This window comes from Choloepus didactylus, chromosome 2, assembly GCF_015220235.1.
Source record: "Choloepus didactylus isolate mChoDid1 chromosome 2, mChoDid1.pri, whole genome shotgun sequence".
Classification (NCBI taxonomy): Eukaryota; Metazoa; Chordata; class Mammalia; order Pilosa; family Megalonychidae; genus Choloepus; species Choloepus didactylus.
Window position 1 is genome coordinate 75642672 of NC_051308.1, and position 15902 is coordinate 75658573.

At 35.1% G+C, this 15902-nt stretch overlaps 1 protein-coding gene across 4 annotated transcripts in view; it reads right to left on the reverse strand.

Annotated features, from left to right (window-relative positions):
* Positions 1–203: 203 nt before the first annotated feature.
* PLA2G4A (phospholipase A2 group IVA) overlaps positions 204–15902 on the reverse strand; it is a 174063-nt gene continuing 158364 nt past the window's right edge. For all 4 annotated transcript variants that reach the window (XM_037825146.1, XM_037825144.1, XM_037825147.1 and 1 more), the window contains 3 exons: positions 9790–9985; positions 8135–8292; positions 204–784 (listed from right to left, as the gene is read on the reverse strand). In XM_037825146.1, coding sequence (XP_037681074.1) covers positions 653–784; positions 8135–8292; positions 9790–9985 — 486 coding nt within the window. In that variant the 3' untranslated portion in view covers positions 204–652. The remainder of the gene's footprint in view (positions 785–8134; positions 8293–9789; positions 9986–15902) is intronic.

Sequence of the window (15902 nt, forward strand, 5' to 3'; positions counted from 1 at the left end):
TTTCTGTTAAGAAAAATAACCATGTTTTAAAAGGAAATTCGAAAGTTTCATATTTGAGTTTAAGGACTGACACTTTCATGTTTGAAAGCAGTGGGTCAGCAAATGTTTTCTTTAGCAACAAATCTTCTCTTTAGCAACATTAAAAATAACACAAAAAACTAATGAATGTCCTAATGCTAATTTGTATAGAGATTTATTTTTTCATGTATGTATATATGTATATATATAAAAACAAGTAATAGTGTTGTCTCATGGCACGAATAAATCTAGTCAACGAATAAGATTCACATAAAATGTAGTTTTACTTATTGAGATTGAACTGTTAAATATTTTAAAGGGAAACCTCATTTTTAAAAACAACACACATAGATAATTGGTAAGGAATGTATAAAAATACAGTATATGACCCTAAAGTTGCATCAAGAAATTTATACTCATGGGAAGTATTGCTAAGAATATTTTTACATAGTCAACATCTCTATCAATCTAACTCATAATAAAATTATTCTTATGCAGCTAAATAACTGCAACTTTGAGTATCAGCCAGTCTCTCTTGATCAGCACTTTTATCTGTACTGTGCTTTTCAGTCCAGTTGTGATGGCATTTCAAACTGCCTAAGTATCAGAAATTACACCCTTTCCAGCACATAAACTATGCAGTGGGTTTGCTTAGAAACTCCTTGTTGAAGAATCTTCTTGCTTCAACATCACTGAGAGAAACAGAGCAACGAGATGGATTCTGTCTTCTATATTCGATGCTTTCCGTGATGGCATTCTTTATCACCTGCACATAGAAGCAGAAGATGTGTAATTAGCAATGAAATGAACTCATTTAAATATTTTTTGTCAAAATAAAAATCGAATTGATCATTTCATTATAGCATTCTCTTTGGAAGAGAAAAATCTGAGTCATCTAAATTCAACATCCCACCATCACACTCTTCTTGAGTTCACACATAGCTACTCTTCCTTCCCCTACCAGAGAACGAAGTATTCTGGAAGTGTTCCAGGTTTTGTGCTGATAAAATTGGGAATAAAATATTTTTAAAATGCCAAATTTTTATCTTTGTTCAGTCAGTCCTTCATGGGAAAATTGATAATGTGGAAGGAACAAGTAATTACTAAATCTGAACTTTATGTTCTCTACACTTAGTGGACAAGCAGAAATGAGGGGCCAAAAGGAAGCAAAGGCTTTGCTAAGCCTAATGAGGTGAGAAACTATTGCAGAAGGATTTCCCTGCTTCTTCCACTGGAAAAAAAAAAACAATAACAAACAGTTATAAAACATGGGTGTTCTCTGTCTAGAACACAGTGCTCTATAGCTTTATTGATGAAACCTATATTAATTTTTATTCAGAACAATCTTTAAACATACCTAAATTAATGTTGACCAGAAGAAAATATAGGCAACTATAACCTCTAGGAATTGGTACTGCAATTATCATATGCTCTTCCAGATATGAAGTAGCCTTATTAGGAATTTTTGGAAAGAAGAGAAAATTTGGTATTTGGTTGAAACATTTACAGTAGAACAATGAGAATGGGTTTTAGAAGAGAAGCAGGGATATTAATCTTGGCTCTGCTGTGTTTTAGAATCTTTCAAAATCAGGAAGGCTGCATTCCCTGGGATAGGACTACAGGAACCCATCTTAATAGCCAATAAGATAGAGATTTCAGGGCGCAAGGAGACAGAGACAAGTCAAAGAGTTATTCTACGATTCCCTTTGTTCTCTTCCTCAGGGACTGTTAAGGAACATTAAGGTATTATTCACATGCTTTTCAGCTCTCTGTCAAGGGTAGGAGTACTTGGCAAGTCTGAGAAGTTTAAGAATCCATGGTAACCTCCATCCAGAACTGGTGTGGCTCATTCAACCTTGGAGATGTATGCAAAGAGGGGCTTTCCCATCTCCACATCCAGTTCATTGGGCAAGTCTGTGTTAATGCTTCAATGAGAGAGGCATGCTGACTTGGGTGGTGCTAACATGCAATTTCTATTCTGTAACTGTATTCATGGCAGGCTTAAAGGGCAAGCTCCTCTATTCTCCAATAATAACTACAAACAGCAGGCAGTCATATTCTAGAAAGAGGGATTTATCACAAGAATGCAATACTTGCAATATTTTAATATGCTTTTTTTTTTTTTTTTTTTTTTTTTTTACAATATGCTTAATTATCTTCTGGGAAAAATGCACTCAAATGTTACTGAGTCCTGTAAGTAAAACTTTGCTGGCCCTATTTTTCCCATTAATAAGGGAAACATAATTAATTACACAGCAACAGAAGTGGTTTCAAGCCCATGAAGGGGACCTTGAGAAGGGGCCTCCAGGCACAGTCACTTTTTGCTACATGGTGCAGAGGGGAATTAGCTGAAGTCCTTGAGCCTCTTTCCTCATCTATAAAGTGAGATAATAATAATACTAATTTTGGGTTATGTGGGGTAGGTGATCATTGATATAAAGTGCTTTACACAATGCTTGGCACATAAGAACATCCAGGAACTAGAATAAGTAACTGTTGTTCTTATTTTTAAACTGACCACATGTTCTTTGAAGTCAGATTCTAAATTAAAAGCTATAAAGTTTACAGAAATAAACGCATCATGGATAGCTAAGAGTTGGCCTGTTATTGGTGCAGGTCAGCAAATCATTCTATCAAAAATGTCCTACTATAGCTTCTAAAAATTTTCTTTCCTTTCCAGAGGTCCATGTCAGCAAGTTTATAAGCCTGAGAAACATCAGTCCTCATTAAAGAAAAGTACTGAAGGTAAATAAAAAGGCACATATTTACTCTTCCATACACCTAAAAAGCTTCAAAATATAGTAAACCACAGGAGAGCTTATACTGATAATGACTCTTGTCCATTCCTTTATAACGAACTCAGGAGCACAAAGAATCAGCGATATCAATATCATGAACTAGGGAATTTACCATATTTGGATCTCGGTAGGTTTTCCTATGAAACAGGCCATTGTTACAAAGGAGAATGAAATTTTACATTTAAAACTGTGAAACACCAAAAATCATACGCAGTTAGAACATACAGATGTGACCACTAGGTGGCATACTAACACTATGAAACTGTTAACCAGGTTTTAGCGATTGCTGCAGAGGAGGATAAACTCAGTCCTCTATCAGGTGCTAAATTCAAACCTTTTGGCATCATACATTGTACAACTAGACATATCTAAAAAGGCAGTTTCCAAATACAAAACTTCCCATTTTTGTAAGATATTGAGAGTAAACTTAGTGTCTATATCTAACTTCATCATTTAAACTGCAACCCCACCCCAAAATTCATTCAGATTCCAAACCCTTCCCGTCAGTGTTGTCCCAGCAATCGCCCTGATGTGTCAATCTTCTCCATCCCCACTGCCAGTCCTCAGTTCTGGCCCATGCCACCCTTCACTTGCACTACTGCAATAGCCTCCTCATTGTTGATCCAAATTCCTTAAATCTTTGGCAACTACAACAGAAAATAAGAAAAAGAATATGTAAAAAATGATCTTCTCCTCAAAAAGGGCACAGATTTGGAGATGTGAAATTGAAAGCAATCCAATAAACAAATATCATGATAGAAAAGTAAAAAAATAAGTCTTAGATTCATAGCATATTTTGAGAAGGAAGTACCAAGTTATAAACATAGGAGGATAGAAGAAGGTATTTTGGTCTGAATTACTGTGTATTTTCTGGCTAATGCCTGCATTCCTGGTAAGAGCCTAAGCAGCTGACAGAAGGGACCTTACTAGTCTTGACATTTTTGACCCCAGCACCTGGAACGTGGAGGGTGCACAGTGAGTATTTGTAAAATTAATGACTACTGAGAAAGTGTTCACTGGAAGGTGAATCAAACAAGGTAACAAGATGAGGTTCAATTCATGCGGACAGTGACTTGAGTTAAGCCTTTGAAGGACAGGTAGAGATTTTAATAAGTGCAGAAGAAAGACTGGATGTTGTCAATAAGAGAACCATGTACAGTCTGAAAATGGAAGGCTGTGGCATGTATAGGAGACATCTGGGAATTGGTCTGGTTGGAAAGGAAAAGCAGGAAATAAGACTGCTTGAGAAATAAGGTTCCGGAGCATGGAAAGATGAGAAAAGACTTGCGGGCCCATCTCAGCTCCCCGGCAATCTGCCTAAAAAATTCATCCCTCAGTTTCCTCACCTATAAATAAAAATATGTATCTTGTAGAACAGTTTTGAGTGTTAAATATTTTTAGGGAAAGTATTTGACATAATAAGCACTCAAAACTTTTCCTTGTTCTTTCTGTCTTGTATTAACGAATAAATAAAATGGAAGGAGATTATAGACAACATAGAAAGCATAGTTTAGGCCTAATATATTAGCCCACGATACATAATAATGAGCTTCTAAATTATTTTTTAAAACATAAAAACTTTGACTTGTACTTAAAAACTCTTATCAAGATGATGAAATATTAATAAATAGAAAGAATTAAGTACAAGTGTTTCAAGATACATGCTTTTCCTCCTTTTAATTAACATATCATATTTAACATTCTAGAATTATTTGAGAATTTCAAAAGTTCATTATTATGTATCAATGGTATATACTGAATAAACTGCAACATAATAGATCCCTAGGATATATATATAGAGAGAGAATTAATACATTGAACAAGTGAGAGTAGGAAAATGTATTTTTAATCATGTTAAATACACACACACACACACACACACACACACACACACACATATATAAAATACAATGTATTTTTATTGTGGTTATATATATAACATAAAACCTGCCATTTGAACCATCTGAATCAACAAATTCCTGGGAAAGATATCTCAGAAGGCATATTCCCTCCAGATCAAAGTGCTGGTTTTCGAGTAGAGTGTGTTTCCCTGCTATGTAGCTACCAGTAGATCATGTAGATATTCCCCACAGTCAGCGACTCTTTCTCCAACTAATGCCATCTTGCATCCTGACCTCGCTACCCCTCCTCCCATCACATCCAACTCTTTCAACAGTTTCTGTCAATCAGTCAATGACACTTTTACAATTATTCAGGAAAATTTTACTGCATATTTTTTGTAAGTGCCAGGTATCGTGATCAGTATCTCTAGAGGATACAGGGCAAGTCACTGTTTACAGAGGGTATATAACTTTAAAAGCAGAAGGGAATCTGAAAATAAATAAATAGTTATCGTTAATATATCAGCTGCTTCCATTTACTGAGTGTTCCTTAGGTGCCAAGCCCTTAAGTTTTTTTATTTTACTTAATCCCCACCCTGATCCTACAAGATACATACCATTCCTTCCCCTTACAAATGAGGAAAGTAACATTCAGAAAGATTAACCAACATGCCCAAGGTTGCCCAACCAAGAGGCAGCAGAGCAAGGATTTGAACACCCAATTCTGTCTTGACTCCAGTGTCCTGCGTCTCCCACATACCACACGTCTACTTGTATAAATCACTATTTGTTAAGTTTCTAAGAAAACCATGAAATGCTGCCATTGTAACAGCATTGAAGCAATGTTCAGTGGAAAGGAATTTGGGATGATTGAGTAAGTGCAGAAACCTGGAGCTAATGAAACACCCAGACTGCTGTCACAAAGTGAGGAAAAACAGAGCAGAAGTCCTCTCAGGAAGAACTGGAATTCAGTAGAACAGGCCATCTAGGAATGCCGAGGAAAATGAAGCAACAGAAGTATGCAGCTGCCAGGGACAGGGTGGCCTTTTCAGAGCAGAGATAGAAGCCTAAATATGAATCAAAGTGAAAAGGCTGCCTTAGCCACAGTCTCACCAGACAGTGGCATGGCCACAAGTTGAAAACTGTCTTCTATAGGATCGGGATTGGCAGATAATGACTTTGCGTAGCACGAGTTCACGGTGCCCACAGTTTTCATGCAGCCCTGATGGTCCATGGTAGATAAGCATTTGCTGTGTTTGCTGAAGTGTGAGTCAGTATCCAACTCTAATCAAATAGTATGGGAATAAGGAATTTAGCTGCTGATTGAACCTACCAACTGTCCAGCATTCTAACCACAGCAAAAGTTCTTATCTTCACTTACAAAGAAGTATGATAGGTATTATCAACTCTGCTTTAGAGATGAGGAAACAGAGGCCAAAATAGCTAAAGTCACACAAGTGACCCATCTGGGATTTAAACATGGTATAAAGCCATGACCTTGCTTCCACATGCTTCTTTCCTCTATGCCTGAAAAGTGAGTAGAAGCACTTAAAAACTGCTTAATTAAATGGTTTCTGAGGACTCAAACATTTGACAAGCCATAAATCAAGACAGTTATTTTGTAATTCAGTCTATATATGATCAGGTTTTAACTTCTTCATCAAAACGTCAAACTACTTTGAAAAATGCTTATGAAATATATAAATAAAATTACACCATTCTTATAGAAAATGTTTAGCAGCTATTATATAAACAGAAATGGAAACAGTGAAAGAAATGTAGCTATTTTAAGTACAACTAAGATACATATAGATTTATTTTCCCAAGTCCAATAGGGCACTTATATATGCCTACAATCTATGTTTTCCATTTGAGGATAACCCACCAAGTTTAATATATTTAATCCCAAGGAATATATAGTTTTGAGCTCATTGACTTTATAATGGGAAATAGAGTTACTTTGATACTAGATCTTAGTGCTGTAATCTTTTAGCAGTGTGGAGTTTTAAATAACACAACTTCATTTTGAGAATTCCTGTTCCCTCCCTATAGATTTAAATACTCATATTGTCGTAATATTTTTAAATTTTCGAATCACTACAAAAATAATTTCTGCATATGGCTTCCAGATGTCCAAAGCTTGTGAGATAAAAGACCAAAGAAAATAAATAGAGTAGAAAATGATATATGCTATAAATTTTGCTCAGCATGTTTTACATGAATTATTTCATATTACTCACAAATGAAGGACAAAAATAAAGCACTTTAGAGGTGCAGGAACTATGATTTGAACTCAGGCCTCCACGTGTTTATTTTAAGTGCATGCTTTCCACCCTATCAAACTGCCATCAAATTTTAAATCTGGGATGTTACAAAAATATTTTTAAAAATACTATCTCATAAAATAATTAAGAATGGAAGCTTCTTTTGGGGAAAATTTCTTATGTTTACAATTAAAGATATTGATTAATAAACATATTAGGGTGTAATTCTCATAACTGCACACACCTGATAATTAATGGTACCAGACAAAACTAAACAAACAAATTAGATGTGCCAACCTTCCATGGACTCACAAAATCTAATTTAAATCCCATGTAACCCAAACACTCATCCATATACTGAGTTCCTATGTATCATTCACACAATCCCCAGAAGACTAGCAAATCAGACATGATACCTTTGCCTCTCCATTTAGTTCCTTCTTTCTTTTCCTTTTACTTTTTTTTTCTAAAAAGTAAATTCAATTAGGCCAATGAACTTGGGCTTTCCCAAATTAAAATAATTTATAGATACTATGATTTGGAACCACAAGCTGACATGAATTCAACTATGCATCCATGCTCCTAAATGGTGGGTCACTCCCAAGTTAGTGAACATAGACTAAAGAATTTCACAAAGACACATAATTGTGATAAGATTGATAGTGAAGATAAGGACTTGTTGCTAAAGTTTCTAAAGTGAAGAATACTTGATATCTGAAGAGCTAAAAGTGGATAAGTCTGCTACCTTTGGTGATATTCCCAAGATTCACAATGATTAAATAAAGACATATAAAAGCATTAAGTGCATCAACTAAAATCCATGATATTTTTGCAGGCAAACCTCACTTCTGGTTACAATTACTTTCCTACTTTTATATTTCCTTTTCATCACTCTTCTTCCTTACTTATAATTTATTTTACTATGATCTGAAGACAGACATTTGGGAAAAGCAGCTGAGTTTATTCAATCAATCAAATAACAGTATAAAATGCAGGCTCCAACAATTTGGTAGTAAGAGTTTCCTAATATTTGAATTAGGAAGGGTTCTTCTGGAGATTAATAAAATAATCCATACAAAGTACAGTAGCACATTTTGGGTGGTGTCATTCATAAATCTTATTTTCAATTTTAATTAACCAAAAAAGAAGGATCACTGTGTTCAGGTGGCATGGAAGTACACTGACATTGACAATGATCATAGGAGACACTTACATCAATGTTGTTCAGGGTATTGAAGTACATCAGGTCATGCAGCCTTTTGAATGCTTGATTTGGATATTGAAAGTTGAAGGTTGAAAATGGTGATTCAGGATCATCGAAAATATCAAAGTCAGCCATTTCTTTCTCTTCTTTAGTTTCTCTTAGAACACCTAAACATCAGAAGAGACACAAATGGTGTTCTTTAGAAAACTATAAAACATCTCTAAAATTTAAGGAACAAAATATGCAAATAGCCATGAAAGCAATATTGGGAGCCTCCGGGGAGGTCATGTCATCTGTAGCAGGCAATATTATGTTCCCAACCAATTTTCCCAGACTCCACCTTATCTGTGGGCCCTGGGTGTTTTCCGTCTGCCAGTAGCTACATCTCTCTGCTTGAGGACTTTCTTCTCCTTGCAAATGTGGAAGGATGTTTTGCCCACTAGCAGCAGGATGGAAGCTCTGATCATTAAAGTTCCGCCCCGGCAGCAATTGCCAACAAATGACTCCAGGGAATTAGTATACAAATTCCCAAGTTCCCTTGCTTCTTGATGTGTGGGTGGAAAGGATGATCTGCAGCATAGTTTCTATTCCTTTTCCTAAAGTTCAGTAGGATTTGGTTCCAATTGCCATTAAGGTAGCTGCCATAATAACACAGCCTTTGTTATCTGCCTTCCTTCCCTTAGTCCTTCCTGCTTTCCCCACTTCTCTACTGAAGTTTTGTCTTCCACTGGAATAAACTATTTACACTTGAATCTTTTTCTCAGAATCTACTTCTGGGGGAACCCAAAGCCAAGAATTATCTATCTATCTATCTTCATAACGCAGGAACCCCCTCCACATGCCAACTATTCACTGAGCCTCTCCCTAAAAATTAATAGTGATAAAAAATTCTCTAGGTTTTAAGTAGCCCACTGTTGAATAGCTACAAATGCTGGCCAGCTATGCCTCACAGTAACCTGCATCCATATTGACACTTTTTCCGTATGTCTGAGCAATCTATTCCCCTTTTCCATTTTCCATGACTCTTCTTTGTGTTTGTCTTCCTACAAGCACATTTTCTGGCCCTAAAATGATGTTTTTACACTCTTCAGCATACTATCTGTCAATCTCTAGATATAATTTTGTTAGTCATTGTTTTCCTTACAGAAAAGTTTATAGACTCCTCTGGATATGAGAAAATAGAACTACTATAACTTGAACTTGATTATCTTTTTCTATAGAGAATACAATATGGTAACCAGAAATTGCTAGCCATATTGTACTGCTAGATCACATTAATCCTGTGGTCAATTAAAATTCCCAGAATTTTTTGCATGAACTGTTTGGAAACGAGCTCTCTTTTAAGAATGATACTCAAATTATTTAACAAACCCAAGAGCACAAATAAATCAGAACAAATATAATCCAAGGTCTTGGAGGAAGGCCCCAGGGGTTCTTACTGACCTAGTCTTCAGTTGCTGGATTATGAGGAATTTAGGGACTCTTGGGGTAAGACAGAGGAGAAGTATTTGAGGATTCAGGATTGTAGCTATTTATCAAGGTAAGGGAAGAGTTCAATATTGCAACAACTGGCACAGAAGTACCAGTATAAGCCAGCCAGCTTAATATCAGTCTCGCTCCCTATAAAAATTCCACTTTAAAGTATATAACCCATTGCAACGTACCTGGAGCCTTGTACTTTCTAAAATTGATGTTGGCCAGAACAAAGTGGATGATAGTTGGGCAATCTTTCTCCACATCAGGATTCTTGGGTTTAAAGACATAGCACTCCTTCAGTCCTTCCCGATCAAACACATACGGATCAATCTTTGGAAAGGGGAGCTTGTTCATTTTAGCCCACTTTTCTGCAAGTAGAAGTTCCTATGAAAAAGGAGAAAGATGCACTTGAGACTTTTCAGTCTTCATTTGTTCATTAGGTATGTGCCAGCAGGGTGTTCCTTGCTAGGATGAATAATTTCCCTGTTCTCAAGAAGCTCATCAATCTCAAAAATATATAAAGGTACTCTATAAAGCAACACATTATTGTTACGTCAATTCTTGGCACAAGACTAGCTCCAAGCAGGCATTGAAAAATTACTGATGAACTGAAATAAATGAAGTTATGTTTATATAATTTCTAGAGATAAAAATATTATGGGCTAAGAGCATTTGTAAGCCATGAGAAATTTTTATTTTTTAACACCTAGGAGTAAAAAAACCTGATGAAACAAAATGAGGAACTCTCTGTTACTAGATTTTAACTGTACCATCTCCACCAAAGTGTAAAAGGATGTTTTTGAAATAATATATTTTATATATGTAAATATATGTTAGTTAATCTGAATCAGCTTTTGTGCTTATGTTTATGAAAAGAAGTTGAAAGCCTCAGCATATTGCTGTTACATGTGTAGTGGTCAGTTGTAGACCATATGGAGGTTCCAATACTTAGTTAATGGGTGTGGTACATTATACTATTGTTTCCACATATTAGCTCCCTTCCAGGTAGGAGGATAGACATCCCCACCAGAAGGAGAAGACACATGGAAGACAGCCATAGCAGCTGTTTTGCAGCTGTTGACATATAACGTGACTACCAAGAAACTCATCTTTGTGGTCGCCACTAACATGATTTTGGGTTAGTTTGTTTCCACATGAAAGCTGACGAATGCAATGAGTGGGTACAGAAACTAAAGCAAAAAACCTCTCTATAGAACATAAATTAATATGGAAAGATGCAGTGTATACAACTCATTTCCCTTGATACACAGCTTCGGGGGAAGTGGGACCAAACAAGCAGAGTACCATAATCCTAAAAGCATAGATTTGGGCCAGATTGCCTAAGTTCAAATGTGAGGCCCACCACTAACTAGTTCTGTAACCTTGGGCACATTTATTAAGTTTTCTGTGTTCAGTAACCTCAAATATAAAATAAGGATGATAATAATAATAATACATAGTTCATAATGTTGCTATTTGAGTTTAATGAATTAATATTCATACAGTGTTGAGAATAGTGCCATATATTAAGTGCTATACAAATGTTTGATGCATACGTACTAGTAAAGAGAGGGAAATAGATGGAAAGAAAAAAGTGAGGAAAATAAAAGAAGAAAAAGAAAGAGAGGCAGGAATAGCATTAGGAAAATTCCTAGAGAGAGGAAGCTTGAGGGAACTGATCATCACAGCCTTAAGTTTTTTTATTTTTAACTATTCTTGTCATCATATTCATTCATTCAACAATAACCATTGATTGTCGATTAAGTTCCAGGCCCCATACCAAGGGCCGGGGGCATAACAGTAAGTAAAACATTCCTAGCTCTTCTTGTCCTGGGATTTATAGCCTAGGGATGAGAAACAGTAATTAAATAACCCTTTGCATATAAAAATTCTTGTATAAATGCTATGAAAGAAAGTGCATGACATCATGAAATTTTGTATCACACCTGGGTTATTTCCTCAGAGCTTAAATTTATTCATTCAACAATTCTTATTGAATACCTGCTACATTCAAGGCATAAAAGAAAGGTTGTCCCCAAAACCTTGAATATTATAATTCAGCAAGAGAAATAAATTATTGATGTTATTGTAGAGTATGATAGAGGTGGTGGAGGTAATGGATGGTTATGAGCCTTAGTTGTGTATTCTAAAAGGCCCAGTTCAAACACAGACACCTCCACTTGCTAGCTGGGTGACCTGGGGGAAATTTCTTAGTCACATCAGTTCAACAAAGAAGAAATTATTTTCTGGCCTCAAGTGTGAACTGACACTCCCCAAATGGCACCATAGGGACCATGAGAATAAAGAAACAAACAATAAACGGTTGTTCTCTATTCCTGAAATAGGCTTCTGATCCCATTTCCATCTGTATTTCACCTGTTCCTAATTTCTCAGCATCTCATTTTCTATGACTGTAAAATAAAGTTAATACTATTATCTTCCTCATAGGAGTGCTGTGAGGATTAAAGGACATAATGTATAAGAACTCTAATTTAGATTCAGAGAAAACAAGAACTTGGAAATAACACCTTAAATTCAGAGAAAAATAAACTTTTAATTGAACTTTCACTGTTTTTGATGCCTCTGGAATGCTGTGCTCTTTAAGTTGATCAACTCTCCCTCTTAATGCCACTTACAAAGAAATAATCCTTGAGAATAAAGGATTTAATTACTACAAAAGCATTTATTTTGTACACTATTATGCTAAATACAAGTACATTTCACTGAAAATTCTTTATACATGTGGCTAATTTCTCGTTTGAAACTTTTAGCAAACTTTTACCACTAGTCCTCTCTCTTTCTCCCCCTTGTTCAGTTAAATTATTCAGCTTGTTATTTCCGGTCTAGCACTGTTCATAATTATTCAGCAAAGATTATTCAACACCAAAATAAAATGTAGCGTGCACACTGTGGATCACTTGCATGAGAGCAAGAAAAAGAAAGAGCTTTCTAGTGTTTACAAACTTGTCTCAAAAGGCATGACCAATGATGTGTGGCTGTGTGGAGAAAGAGGAAAAGGGAGACCATAAAGGCCAGTCTATTTTTAGATAGACTTCATGCTGGAATCAGGAAGTGATGGAGACTTTCTCTTTTCCTTATGTGATCCTAATGTGGAAAAGATTAAAAACCTGTGACTATAAAGACAGTGATTACGGAATGGAAAAACTATCTCCTCTCTGATGCCTCATCAGACATCAGAAGATGACTCTTTCCAAGAAGACTGAAAAACAATGAGACTGTGTGTAGAACAGATCAGTTTAAAAAAGTATTTTGGAAGAATGTGGTGAATAAAAAACCGCTCCTCCACAAATTATAGCAATATGTCACAATTGTGTTCTAATGAAAACTATTCATTTTTGTTGTTTGACACCTCAGAGACTTCTTGTATCCATAGACTGGGAATGGTAAACTTACACAGTACTAACTAAATACACTTTCTAAAGAAAATGTATCCTTCAAAGTCATAATTTATAAGATGTTAGCACTCCTTTTTGAGTATTAAAACATGACCCAAAAATCTTGATGGATAGAAAAAAGAATCTAAATAACACAGAAATATATTCATAGGATGTTTGACCAAATGTATATATAAACAATAAATTGGCTTTTCCTTAGAGGAAGTGAGATCCTTTCTTTCTGTGTAAACCTAGGATCCGTACTTTCTAAGAAGTTTCTCATTGCTTAAAACTTATTTTTAAAATTAGGAAGAGGAGTGTAATATAGGTATGTAAATAAACTGACAATCTTAGAAAATATTTAAGCAACTAATATAAGTCAGAGCAGATAGAAATTACAACTTAGAACTCATTATTATGTGGTTATAATCACTCTCACTTCCAATAAGACTTGCTGGTATTGAGATTCAGAGTTATACAGTGCAATAAAGGTGGAAATAATTTTCTATAGGTATTATTGAGTAGAATTTATATAGTACGTTGTGGTTTTCATTAGCACTTCTTCACTAAGAGGTTAATACAAATTCACAAAAATATATAAGGAAAAATTAATGTTATCTACTAGTTACAGGACATCTGATCTTTTACATCCAATACAGGTGCAGTGGATTGAGTGGTAGTCCCCACAGGAAGTATGTCATGCCCTAACCCTCCAGAATATGTTGATGTGAACCTTCTTGGAAAAAGGGTCTTTGCAGATGTAATATTCAAGGATTTTGAGATGAGAGCATACTGGATTATCTGGGTGGACCTTAAATCTAATGATAAGTGTCCTTTCTAGAAACAGAAGAGGAGGAAACACATAAACACATGCACATGCACACACAGAGGAGAAGGCCATGTGAAAATTTGAGGCAGAGACTGGAAGGAGCAGACACAAGCCAAGGATGCTTGATAGTCACCAGAAGCTGGAAGAAGCAAGGAAGCATTCTCCCTAATCTTCTGGACGGAGCAGAGTTCTGCTGACACTTTCATTTCAGACTTCTGGCCTCCAGAACTGTGAAAGAAAAAGGTCTGTTTTTCAAGCCACCAAAGTTTGTGGTAATTTGTTTTGGCAGACTCAGCACAGTAATACATCTGGTAAACCTGGAAATATTGCATTTAATGCCACTCAGTTCCCTTCATCAGCCAAGTGGATTGGAGCACACAAAATTGATTCTGGGGCTGGTTTGGTCATGATGTGATGAACCTACCTAAAAATAATAAGTGAATCTTATGCAGAGATTCTAAAACAAGGGCCATGTTCTAATGTCAACAAATATATCAGTTTAAATGGAAAAATACAGGTTCTTTCCCCTTTATTTGTGGTTTAAGTGGAATTTTGACCTTGAGTGAAATATAGGGAGACAGAGGTAAGTATGTGTTCCCTCTATCATTTGTGAAGACTATTTTCCAAATTTCCTTCCTTTCTTCTTTCTCTCCTTGCATTACTGCCACCTTCTCTCCTTTTTTCCTTCCTTCTTTCTTTTTTAAAATAAAATGAACACATTTTTATGGCTTCTGGTCATTAAACATTTAAAATAACACCGAAAGATTGAGTAAGATTTATGGCCAATTTATGGCAATGGAAATAACAAAATTCTAATCTGTTACTCTTCATAAAATTTGGTAAGATAGAAAAATATGAAGAAACACTTCCAATAGTAAACTCATTCTCCTATACTCCTTGCTTGCTTGATTGCTTGCCTATTACTCCTCAATAATACACATGCTTTTTTTTTCCTCTAAATTCATAATCTGGTGAAGACCCCAGTTTATTTTCAAGGTCAATATTAAAGCCAAATCACATTAGAATTGTCTTTGGATGGACCCTAATGGTAAAGAAACTTGCATGTTATATATCTAACCATTATTAAACGATTAATAAAAAAGCTTGCCAAAATGAAATGCAGGACTGCCTCTCTTTATAAATTCATAGGAATATTATTCATAATCATGAGACTCTTTTACATCTGGTTAGTATTAGGGTGAGTGCCTACCAATCTAAAAAAATCCACAGCATCACTTACATTGACATCATCAACTTTTCAGTGCAGTTACAACAAAGATATATTATAAACTGTGGTTGCCTTTATCAAAAGTCATGCTATCCATCTTTCTATATCTTTCTTACAGAATCCTAGATTTAACTCAATTTATGCAATGTTAGAATATTCAATAAATAAGAAATAAAGTCAACGGTTCTGACTTTTTATCCTGTTTTGATGCTTTTACCCTTTATGAAAAATGGTGTTCATATTTCAGTCTCAAAAATAGAAAAAGATTCACTATTTAATCACTTGAAAAAATTCATATTGCATATAATCTGTTAGTGCATTGGGACATCTTTCCTCCCATCTAAATAACTTCGTGTAGACTCTCCAACAATTTTTAAAGCTTACTATATTATATATTATATATAAGTATCACATTTTAGCATTAATAGTATAATATTGTATATCAATTTAAAAATCATATTTGTTTAATCTGTTAGACCCATTAAAATAATGCAGACTTTTATAACGAATCTCATAGTTTTAAAAAAAACCTTTCAGTATTTCAAATAGAGCTGAAAAAAGTTCATTTTGTTCATTTTTGAGCTTCCTGGAGTTATTTTTCGGAGACAGAAAAAAGTTATTATATGTAATGTATTTCCTTTCAGTAAGTCTCTGCAAATAGAATTCATTATTTACAGAGTGATGGGTTTCATGTAATACTAAAAGAATAATAATAAAAGAAATATAGACATTTTGGGAGGAGGAGGGTGATTAACAAAATGATTCTAAACCACATCCATAAGAACAAACAGGTAGAAATATGCACAGATGGTTTTTTAATTAGAAAGGAATGGTGAATGGAACATGTTC